Source organism: Nomascus leucogenys, unplaced genomic scaffold (genome assembly GCF_006542625.1).
Source record: "Nomascus leucogenys isolate Asia unplaced genomic scaffold, Asia_NLE_v1 Super-Scaffold_3019, whole genome shotgun sequence".
Lineage (NCBI taxonomy): Eukaryota > Metazoa > Chordata > Mammalia > Primates > Hylobatidae > Nomascus > Nomascus leucogenys.
The window spans coordinates 1,337,915-1,350,441 of NW_022095789.1; the positions used below are offsets into that span (position 1 = coordinate 1,337,915).

At 43.0% G+C, this 12,527-nt stretch overlaps 1 protein-coding gene across 1 annotated transcript in view; it reads right to left on the reverse strand.

The window, feature by feature from the left end:
• SIMC1 (SUMO interacting motifs containing 1) overlaps positions 1–12,527 on the reverse strand; it is an 85,520-nt gene continuing 72,993 nt past the window's right edge. The window contains exons 8-10 of the mRNA XM_030808444.1: positions 9,093–9,249; positions 8,823–8,907; positions 1–793 (exon numbers count right to left, since the gene is read on the reverse strand). Of these exons, the coding sequence (XP_030664304.1) occupies positions 531–793; positions 8,823–8,907; positions 9,093–9,249 (505 nt within the window). The 3' untranslated portion in view covers positions 1–530. The remainder of the gene's footprint in view (positions 794–8,822; positions 8,908–9,092; positions 9,250–12,527) is intronic.

The following is a 12,527-nucleotide window of genomic DNA, read 5'->3' on the forward strand; positions in this document are numbered from 1 at the left end:
TTTTGAAAAACCATTGCCTTTTTATTGTCTCCTTTTAACATCAAATGTTTTATAACACACTTGATCCTTTTGTTTCTACCCCCTATTCATTACAGTCAAATTAATAGGCAGTATAATAGGTCTAACAGAATGCTTGCATTTCATTAGGGAAAAATGAACGTCTCTCTCCTGAAACAGGTTGTCGACATAATATTGGTGTATAGAGTGGGTTCAGCAGAGGGATGTTTTTCACATCTTGAATGAAAATGTTAAACGTGGTGCACACAGTATTAACCTGTTTCAAAAAAGTATAGATAAATAATTTATTAAAAAATATATATACCTTGTATATTTAAGCCATATTTGAGAACAGGCTAGGATAGGATTATTTAAAAAAAGATATTTACTAGAGTTAGAAATTGCAACCTACTGATTAAATAATACAGGTTTGGTCCTGTAAGATTTGAACCACTTTTCTTACTTTTAGAGCTTCTAAGTAGTTGGAGATAGAGTTCAGGAGGTATTCTTGGCATTCAGTGCTTGGCAGGCCCTCAGGAGCTGCTCCAGCCCTTTTGAGAGGGCTCTGCATCAGGGTTCAAGTCCGCAGCATAGAAGAGCAGGAGCTTCAACAAGTGCACTTTGTCTTGCAGTTGGGGGACAAGAGGCTCCCCCAGCATCTGGATCAGGCGGCTGCGGAAGGCCTCAATGTGCTTCTCTACGTCCACCACTGTGATGTCATCTCCTTGCTGGGGTTTGGGCTTAATCCTTTTGATTATTAAGTCCTTTCGGTCGATCACGGAACTCCTTAAGTGTTCTGCAAGAGGGAAAAAGTCAGTTGGGTGCTCCGAACTGCTTTTTAATTCCTTTTTTAAGAAGTCTAATTTTGGTAGGTAGAGACTTGGCAAAGACTTGTTGACTAGCTACAGGGATACAAGTCGAAGGCTGTGTGAGTGCCTGCAGTAACTCCACTTCCAAAAGGCCCTTTGTTCTCGGGTCCTTAAGAAGTTTTACATTAAAAAAAGTGATATGGTTTGGATCTGTCATTTTTTATGATCACATAACATGGTCAAAAAATGAAAATACTGAGGAAACAATTAGACATCTTCCTCTATTCCATGTTCTAGCCAATAGTATTTAACATGAGTATGATCATGAATAAACAACTAGACAGTCCCAAATTGTAATCCCTGATGTTGGAGGTGGGGCCTGGTGGGGGTGATTTCTCATGAATGGTTTAGCACCATCCCCTTGGTGCTGTTCTAGTGATAGTGAGTTATCATGAGGTCTGGTGGTTTAAAGTGTTTATGTGGCACCTCCTCACTCTTTATTCTGCTCTGGCCATGTAAGACATGCCTGCTTCCCCTTCAGCCATGATTGTGTTTTCTGAGGCCTCACTAGAAGCAAAGGCCACTATGCCTCCTGTACAGCCTGTAGAACTGTGAGCCAACTAAACTTCTTTATAAATTACCCAGTCTCAGGTGTGTGTGTGTGTGTGCACGCGTGCGTGTGTGTATACTCCTGACCTCAAGTGATCCGCAAGCCTCGGTCTCCCAAAGTGCTGGGATTGCAGGTGTGAGCCACCGTGCCTGGCCTACTCCATGTTCTTGTCAACAGTATATAACATGAGTGTGATCGTGAGTAAGCAATTAAACAATCCCAATCATAGGACATGTACAAAATAACTGGCCTGGACTCTTAAAAAATGTCTATTATGAAAGACAAGTAAAAGCTGGGAACTGTGCTAGACTAAAGGAGACCAAAGAGTATGACTGCCAAGTACAGTGCTTCATATTTGACCGTATCCTGGCTCAATCTAAAATCAACTACCTACAGAGGATATTACTGGGACACTATTAGATAATATTCTATCAAGAACAAGTTTCATGGCAGGCTGTGGTGGCTCATGCCTGTCATCCTAGCACTTTGGGAGGCGGAGGCGGGCAGATCACCTGAGGTCAGGAGTTTCAGACCAGCCTGGCCAACATGGTGAAACCCTGTCTCTACTAAAAATACAAAAAAATTAGCTGGGCATGGTGGTGCGTGCCTGTAATCCCAGCTACTCGGAAGGCTGAGGGTGGGAGAATTGCTTGAACCCAGGAGGCGGAGGTTGTAGTGAGCCAAGATCACACCACTGCACTCCAGCGTGGACGACAGAGCTAGACTCCGTCTCAAAAAAACAAAACAAAAAAAACAAAAAAAGAAAAGTTTCGTGAGTGTGATAATGCATAGTGGTATGAAGTACAATATCCTTACGCTTAGGAGATACATGCTGAACATGCTGAAGTACTTAAGCAATAGAATTATGATGGCGCACTTATCAACTGTTTCAGAAAAAATGGTATATACATGGATCAATAGGTAAACCAAATGTATCAAAATCTTAGCAGCTAATGAATCAGCGTAAACGGTATATATATATGAGCGTTCGTTGTACTATTCTTTCAGCTTTTCCGTAAGTCTAAAAATGAAAATACTCAGGAAAACAAAAAGTTATAAAGGTATCTCATCCCAAATCTACAGGCCAGCCCCAATAGATTCTAGAAGTGTGTGGAATTGAGGCAAATGAGCACAAGGTCATATTAGGCAAATGTATTGAGACAGTTCTGGGGACTTGAAGACTTCCAGTTCACATAATACACCATCATTTCTCAGTCTCCTCATTTATCAAACGGGGATGATGGCACTTTCACTAACAGTTATTAAAAGGATTGAGCTACACTGTATCCAGATTTAGGACATAGAACAAATCATTTTAAGCGGTATATCAGCTTACATTTTAAGCGGTTTATCAGGTTACATTTTCAAGTAATACATTCAATATGCTTTTTCTCAACCTTCAGATGAAATGACGGAAAAGTAAAATCTCTCAAAACTAAAGTCTGTAATCTGTGAAGAAGTACAATAAGTATACAACAGCATGTTCAAAAAGTCTGGAAACACAGGAGACAAAGCTGCCTTGAGATGGAAGTGCAAGGCCCTTTCAACATTCAAACAGCACACATTTACTGAGCACCTACTGCATATCAGGAACTGGCTAGAGTCTGGGGACACAGTGGAATTTAGAGCCTTGGGCCCAGTCCTTGTGGACTGATATTCTAGTTGCAGGAAGCCTGACAATAAGTTGGTCAACAATATTGATTATAGTTTGTGGCAAATGCAATCAAATAAATAAATCAGATGCTGTGATAAACAGTAACACTGAGGGGAATAAGGGAAGCAGCCCACTCTAGCCAGGGAGCGTCTGTGAGCTGAGTATTGATGGATGAGGAGGCAACCACGCAAAGGTCAAAGGGAAAAGCAGTCCATGGAGAACAGCAATAGCAAATGCCCTGAGGAAAAGCATGCTTTGAGAATGAGACAGAAAATCAGGGTAGGAAGCCTTCTGCCATGGTAAGACGCAGCAAGAAGTCCTTCCTGGGTGCAGCCCCTAAACCTTGGACTTCCCAGCCTCTGGAACTGGGTGGAAGCACTGGTACCACATGTTAATGGCATCCATGGAAGGCAATGAAAGTTACATTTGATACTTAAACTGTTTCAGCTAACGTAAGGTAATGACTTTAAAAATTGAGAAACTTAAAAAAATCAGAGTAATAAAAGGGAGACAAGTACTAGATGAGATTTGAAGGTAGGGTAGGCCACATTATAATGTGGAGTTTGGCCTTTGAGAGCAAACAGGGTATCTATAGACTTAAAGGGTTGTAAACAGGGAAATATGAGCTGTTTCATTTGAGACTTGTTAAGAACAGTCTTAGGAAGAAAAGAGCCTTTTTGTAGACTTTGATTTTCTTAAGGCATGTGCCACTCTGAAAAATGTAAAAATGATTTTGAAAGAAGTGGAAAAAAAGTTGACTGAATAGGGTGGGACAGGGGAAACTTAGAGGGCTAGCAAGAAGAATTCGGAGTTTACTAAATCATGCAAGAAAGTTAAAGAAGCAAATGTTAGCAGTGCCCATCTCAGCACTGTCTATGGGGGAGGAAACCCTGGCTGGTGGACTTCAGCCCTGCTGGTCTAGTCAGCAAGGCCTTGGATTTTATGCTTCGGTAGGGATGAGAGTTGTTATGTCAGAGGTTGCTGATTACTGTATGAGGACATTTAGCATTGAAAAGGGTTTGAGCCATAATGCCTGGCTCAAGATATTTCAGCTGACAGTATTGTTAGTAGTTTTGGATCAATACAAGAGTTAGCTATTATTTCTTCTTCTTCTTCTTCATCATCATCATCATCATCATCACTATAGCAATCTGCATCATCATCATCATCACCATAGGAATCTCCTACCTAATACGTCAAACCTGAGCTCTTGATCTTTCTTGCAGATCTTTCTCCATGTCAGTAATGGCAGAACCCTGGGAGTCACCCCTCAGACTCAGTCACTTAAGCCCTGTCAAAGTTATCTTCAAAGTGCTTCTGTCCCATCCACTGCCTTCTCCACTGTCCTTCTGTCCTTGCCACACCCTTGTCACCATTATCCCTCCCCTGGCCCCTCTGCCAAATGATTCGCTACACATCAGGTAGAGTGGCCTTTAAATTTGCAGATCTGATCATGACACTCCCTTACTTGGAACCAACCACTTTGATGGCTTCACTCTGTTCTTGGAACCAGCTGAATTTCCTCAGCATGGCCAAGATGGCCCTTCACAACCTCCCCCATGAACTATTCTAGTCTCATTTAGTGTTATTCTCCCCTTACTCACTACATCGTTGCTCTGCTAGCTTGTTCTATGTTCCTTGGACTCACTAAGCATCTTTTTGCCTCAAGGCCCTTGGACATTCAGTTCCTTCTTTCTGGAAAACTCTTGTCTCCCCATTTGCCTGGCTAACACCATTACTTCATGTATTTTATTTTTATTTTTTTTGAGATGGAGTCTTGCTCTGCCGCCCAGGCTGGAGTGCAGTGGCACAATCTCAGCTCACTGCAACCTCTGCCTCCCGGCGTCAACCGATTCTCCTGTCTCAGCCTCCCAAGTAGCTGGGATTACAGGCACCCACCACCATGCCCGGCTAATTTTTGTATTTTTAATAGAGATGGGGTTTTGCCATGTTGGCCAGGCTGGTCTTGAACTCCTGACCTCAGGTGATCCATCCACCTCAGCATCCCAAAGTGTTAGGATTACAGGGGTGAGCCCTCACGCCCCGCCTACTTAATGTCTTAGATGAGGTATCACTTCTTCAGGGAGGCCTTCCTGGGTCCCTCCAAAAATAGATTTTGTGCACTTGTACTTCCTTCATAGCATTTATTTTATGTAACTATAGGTTACTTGTGTGATTACTCATTTAGGATCAATCTCTCCTAAATCTTACTAAACAGTAAGCTCTATGAGGGCAGAGGCCATGCTGGTCTTATTCATTAAGGTTTTCCCAGTGAGCACAGAGGACAGAGAGGACATTCAGTAGATATCTGTTGCCTGGATAAATATATGAATTGAACCGATCCTACCTGCTTCTGCTTTTCCCCATCCGTGGACAGGGCTCCTTGCAGGGAGACCGTGTGTGTGACTGTCCTCAGAATGACTGTGACTGACTTCTGTAAGCTATGCTGGCCAGATGAGCAGGATTCAGGAAAAGCATGCATTTGTTCATTGAAATATTATATGTTCAAATCCCTAGAATTCATACTCATAAACTCCATGACAGGCAGCACTTTGTAATTTTGCTGAGGCTGAAACTTGAGCCACACGGCTATGCAACTGGGGTGGGGGGACTGATTCTCTCGGCCAAAGAACAAGAACATGAGCTCAACTGACAGCCCAGAATCCACGTCTCTGACAGACCTGTTTGAATCCTAGCTCTGCATTTGCTTTCCTCTCAGCCTTTGTTTTCCCATCTGTCACAGTGGGTGATACCTTCACAAGGTTTTTGGATTATATAAACCAGTGCAGGTGAATTTACCTATCTCTTTTCCTTTCTTCCTCCATGCTGAGAGTTGTTCCCCTAAACAAAAGGAAAGCTTGGGCTCTCTAATCCCTTCCCTTCTTCTCCCACTCTTGCAGCTAGACAACTAGTGGAGCTAGACAACTCAGACTGATCTCAAAATGCCCTCAACAACATCCACAGACCACTCGCAGAAGGCAGAGATGACAAAGGGGCCCTCACAGTAAGATGCTTACTGACTGACAAGGACGCTGACTATTGCAGGGTACCATTTGGCTGTGTTCTTTGCAGGACAATGTTTTCAAACTACTAGTGCTAATTTTCCTCCTTCCTAACTCTTGGACCCCAAAGAAGCTGGAACGAACATTTAAGGATGAAACAGCAACTGCAACGCACCCCATTTATTCTTGGTCAATAGATAACTGGTCTGAGGCCTTTCTCTTATCAAAACATAAAAAATATTCTGTAATAAAAGTAGATTCCGTTTCCACCTTAAGTCATTATTGCCCATGATAGTGTATTCCCTGGGAATCAAAACAGAAAGGAACAAGAAATGTTAAACGTGAACTTTAAAACAAGCTGTTTAATATTAACCTTTCTGGTAATCTCCAAAACAATTACATAAGCCTCACTGAGGCTAAGAACACATGGAACTTGCCTTCGGGTCTTTGTTCGGAGAAGGACATGCAACTTTCTTTGAGGGTGCTACAAATGCACAAACTGCACAACCACATGTCATGCATAGACTGGACAACATACTCTTCTATTTATTTATTTTTTTTGAGACAGATTCTCACTCTGTCGCCAGGGCTGGAGTGCAGTGGTGAGATCTTGGCTCACTGCAACCTCCACCTCCCGGGTTCAAATGATTCTCCTGCCTCAGCCTCCTGAGTAGCTGGGATTACAAGACCCCGCCACTACGCCCAGCTAATTTTTTGTATTTTTAGTAGAGACAGGGTTTCATCATGTTGGTCAGGCTGGCCTCGAACTCCTGACTTTGGGATTCGCCCGCCTCGGCTTACCAAAGTGCTGGGATTACAGGCGTGAGCCACCATGGCTGGCTGACAATGTACTCTTTTAAGTGTTAGTTACAACAGTCTGAAACACAGAGAAGACCCTTAGCCTACCTCTGCCCAGGGACACAAGAAGACAGATTCAAGGAACATTAAACACATTACTTTTTTCACTCATTAATAATCCTTGCAAGTTACATACTATCATCTCCATTCTATAGAAGGAAGAAACCGGGGCCTAGAGACATAGTTAGCTGCCCAACACGGAGTAAATGGTGAAGTTTGGATTTGAACTCAGACTTTGTCTTAAATCCAGTACTTTTTTTTTTTTAAAGTCTCTACAACCGCTTTCTCAATTCCTGGCCTGAGAGGGTCTGAGAGCTATCTTACTTTCCCAAGTGCCATTACTGAGTTAAAATAAACCTCAATATGATCATGGGCAGGTGCATTTCACTTGTATACTTTTTTCCCTCACTATTTGGGAATAAGTTGCAGACACTGTGCCCCTCTACCCCTCAATACTTCAGTATGGATTTCCGAAGGCCAAGGACATTTACTGTCATAATCCAGTATGATTATCAAAAATAGAGAATTTAATATGGACATAATACTGTTATCTAATCTATTAAAGTTTTACCAATTGTCCGAACAACGTACTACAGCCTTGCCCTGCTAGTTTGTTCTATGTTCCTTGGACTCACACTAAGCAACTTCTTGCCTCAAGGCTCTAGGACATGCTGTTCCTTCTTTCTGGAAAACTCTTGTCTCCCCATTTATGACTTCTTTTCTCCTGTTCAGGATCCAGCCTAGGGTCATGAATTGTATGTAGTATTTATGTGCTTTAGTTTCTTTTAAATGTGGAAGAGTATCTCAGTCTGTCTTTGTTTTTAAAACACTGGCACTTTAAAAAAGTACAGGTCAGTTATTTTATAAAAGGTCACTCAATCTGGTTTTGTCTGAAGTGTCCTGCCATTGGATCCAGGTCATGAACTTTTGGCAAGAACGTTACATACATGATGATGCATCCTTCTCCGTCAATCACATCCAGGAAGAATGCCAGGTTTCTCCCCTAGCAAGTTACTATTTTTCCTCTAGTAATTAATAATTCATCAGTTCTTCAGTTTTCCCACAGGCCTCATTAATCCTTGGCTAATAAAATCATTCTCATTTGAAGCAGCTATTCCATCATTATCCTGGTCAACATTTACCTTCTGAGGGTTACCTGGTCTAACTCTCTTACATCGTCATTGGTCACTGGCTTCACCTGTGACCTGAGCAGCTCTGAAGAGCCACTTTCACAGACTTGGGGTACCTTACATCTTCTGCAAGATGTACATGTTCACCTTGCTCCTGATTTGCTCTGTACTTCCATTGTATTGCCAGGTGTTTACAATGTCCACAGTCAGTGAGCAAAGATGCTGCAGTGACAGGCCAAGGGAGGATGCCAGGGGTCTTCAGGTCATCCCTGAGTCCTTCTCAGGTTCTGATGACTTCTCTTTTTACCCCCTCCTTGAGACACGGTCTCACTCTGTTGCCCAGGCTGGAATGCAGTGGCATGATCTTGGCTCACTGCAACCTCTGCCTCCCGGGTTCAAACGAGTCTCCTGCTTCAACCTCCTGAGTAGCTGGGAGTACAGGCATGTACCACCAGGCCTGGCTAATTTTTGTATTTTTAGTAGAGACAGGGTTTCACCATGTTGGCCAGGCTGGAGGTTCTGATGACTTCTGCTTACCTACACAACCTTACAACTATGAGACCATGTATTGTTGGCCATAACAAAAACATGTGAATTCTTTTCACAGTGGTGACTCCGGCTATGTCATTTCTTTTCCTTTATAATAAGTTACATACAACCAAGGAACAATGTCAACAAATTAGAATCTCCTGTGTAGTTATGATTAATACAAATGTCCGTTGAGACCTCCCACAACTCCACTTGTGAAGAAATGCTCCTTACCTCTTAAAACATGTTGATAACTGGACAATAGAAACTGCAGATGCTCAACCAATTCGTCCCAAGTCTGCCACTGGCTTTTATCTGACTGCAAAGATAGTAAAATGGATTGATAATACATGCCTTCCCCAGTTAAAATTTTTGTACAGTTTTCAATTCACCTTTACAGAATGCTCAAACAGTTGTGTTTTAAGCTAAAATCCTATGGGAAGGGTTCGGGCGTAGAGCAAAGAAAGGTGCTCTAGGCCTGAAATTGGGCAGGAAAAAATGTACCTGACACTTGAGCAGTGACGTAGAATTATTTAGAAAGTAGAGGGCCTGGGCCAGAGACAGAGGCAGGCGGGTGGGTGTCTCACAGCTGTGGAGGAATATGATTTCTAACACTTTGCAGCGCAGAAGGTGGCTTTCCATGGTAGTAAAGAACATCTCCCTGTGTGGAGAAGAGGAAGAGGGAGTTAATCATCACAACTATGCTTCAAAGAACATAAGCCACAATTCACTCTGAATGTACAACATTTGTCCTAAAAAAGACAGTTAAGAAGGAATACCATGGACGCCCACAAAATCACAAAACCTGTGGACAGGGTAGAAATGGGTTTGTTGGATTATCAACTGCTAGAATGAGGAAAAAGTCTTTCACATTTGGCAAAGACAAGTTTAGGACACATTAAAAATAATTACTACAGGTTGTAACTGTGAAAATTAATCATGAGAATATTTCTGAATGCCTATGATGTGCCAAATACTATCTGGCACAACAAGGAATATTAAGATAAATAAAAGGAGGAACCACTCTCAAAAAGCTGATAGTTAAACAGGGGCAAGGGGTATGCAAAAGGAACTTAAAAAAGTGCAGGGCAAGTGTACTTGTGTGCAAAGTGCTAGTGGTGCTCCAGAGATACACCGAAGAGAACACATTTGGGGACTGGAAGTGGCCTTCCTATGGAGGCAGAGGCACTGGTGAGAGTGGTCTAGGAGGGGCAAAAAAGGTTCAACGCAGGAGGTATTTCTCTCTTTCTCTTTCTACTCTCTCTCTCTCTCTCTCCCCCTCCCTGCCTCCCTCCCTCTCCCTCGCTTCATCCCTCACCCCACCCTCGCCTTTCTGACATGTCTCACTCTGTCATCCAGGCTGGAGTGCAGTGGTGTGATCATCATACACTGCAGCCTCAATCTCTTAGGTTCAAAGTGATCCTCTGACCTCAGCCTCCCAAGTAGCTGGAACTACAGGAGTGTGCCACTGTCCCTGGCTAATTATTATTTTTTTTGTAGAGATGGGGTCTCACTATGTTGTCAGGGCTGGCCTCAAACTCCTGGGCTCAAGCAATCTTCCCACCCTGGCCTCCCAAAGTGTTGGGATTACAGGCACGAGCCACTGTGCCTGGCCATAATATTTTTTTATTTGAAACTATTTTCTCATCTAATTTTTATGCCAGGGCTTGCTTTATAATCTGCAGATGGTAAACTCAGAGATCTACAAAGGACAAGGACATAATTTCAATATATTGAACACAGTAGGAACTGTAGATAGAATTACCTATAGCAATTCAAATTAAAAATTTAAAAACAAGGCCGGGCATGGTGGCTCACGCCTGTAATCTTAGCACTTTGGGAGGCCGAGGCAGATGGACTGCCTGAGCTCAGGAGTTCGAGACCAGCCTGGTCAAAAATGGTGATACCCTGTCTCTACTAAAATACAAAAAATTAGCCAGGCGTGGTGGCGTGCACCTGTAGTCCCAGCTACTCGGGACGCTGAGGCAGGAGAATCGCTTGAACCTGCGAGGCAGAGGTTGCAGTGAGCCGAGACTGCACCACTGCAATCCAGCCTGGGCAACAGAGCGAGACCCAATCTAAAAAAAAAAAAGATACAAAGAAAGGCCAACATCTAGATCCAGCCTCAACACAGTAACTGGTGTTGGACTTTCCTTTCTGTCATAATCAATGATAAAACCAGAGGAAATATAGAAAACAACCATTTTCAGGCATTGGAGAACTTACTACAAAGGACTGTGATTTTTTTTTTTTTTTTTTTTGAGACAGAGTTTCGCTCTTTTGCCCAGGCTGGAGTGAAGTGGCCTGATCTCAGTTCACTGCAACCTCCAGCCCCACCCCTCAGGCAAGCAATTCTCCTACCTCAGCCTCCTGAGCAGCTGGGATTATAGGCACCCACCACCATGCCCAGCTAATTTTTGTATTTTTAGTAGAGACATGTTTCACCATGTTGGCCAGGCTGGTCTCGAACTCCTGACCTCAGGTGATCCACCCCCACTGCCTCCCAAAATGCTAGGATTATAGGCATGAGCCACTGTGCCCTGCAGGACTGTGATTCTTGAGAGAAGGGAAACAAAAGGTGGTAAACTTCATCTACTACAGATTTCTTGCTGGGGGCACTTTCTAATGAAGGCAGAGGAAGGTGTGGGTCCAAAATAGAAGAGAGTGGGCTTCTTGGGCAGACAAAACAGAGGCTGGAGTTTAGGACAGCTGAGGTGTCTAGAATTCATGTCAGAGAATAGGGTGCTCAGGAAATGTTGTAAGGGAACCTGCTGGCACATGTGTAGGGGGAAGCCCCAAAAGCCTGGTGGAGAACAGCTACTGGGGGGCTGCAAGCTGGCTGGAAGTTCTGGAGATCTCAGAGTGCTGAAAGATACTGGTGTGTCAAGGAGTCAGTGTGGAGAGATCTCACTGAATATCTTGGAAATTCAGTTGAGACCCCAGAAAGACTAAGCCTCGAGAATGTAGCTCCTTAATAAGGGCTGCTGTGGAACCATCCTCACAAATCCTAGAAACAAGCCATAACAGGAAAAAGCTAATCTGCCAGCAAATTAACTGCCTGCCAGAATAAAAGTCAATACTCTTTAGAGAAAGAGATCAAAATCCAGACTCTCAACAATGTAGTGCCCACAATATCCAGGACACAATAAAAATTACCAGACAAGTAAAAAAAGCAGGAAGATGTAATTCATAACCAGGAGCAAATGTCCATAGAAACAGACCAAGAGGTGACATACAAGTTGGAATTAGTTGCGAGGGGCTTTTAGACAACTATTATAAATATGTTCAAGATTTTCAAAAGCAAGCAAGTAAATTAAGATGTACATAATGAGTGACTAGATGAAGACTTGCAGCAAAAAGAATAAAAAGGAACCAAATGTTAACTCTAGTTCCAAAAAATACAATAATAGACTTAACAGCAGATTGGGCACTGGGGGAATTAAAAAAACGATTTTAAAGACTATTGAGAGAGAGAGCGAGAGAAAACAAAATAAATGAAACTAAACAGCAATAGAAAAAACAGAGCCTCAGTGATCTGTGGAACAGATCTATATGTACACTTAGATTCCCAGAAGATGAGAGGTTGGGGCAAAAAATAAATATTAAAAATCTATATTTAGGCCAGGTGAGGTGGCTCACACCTGTAATCCTAGCACTTTGGGAGGTCAAGGTGGGGGAATCAACTGAGGTCAGGAGTTCAAGACCAGCCTGGCCAACACAGTGAAACCCCGTCTCTACTAAAAATACAAAAATTAGCTGGGCGTGGTGGTGCGCACCTGTCATCTCAGCTACTTGGGAGGGTGAGACAGGAGAATCACTTGAGCCTGGGAGGCAGAGGTTGTGGTGAACTTAGATTGCACCACCAGACTCCAGTCTGGGCAACAGAGTGAGACTCTGTCTCAAACAAAACAAAACACCAAAAAAATCCCACAACCTGGA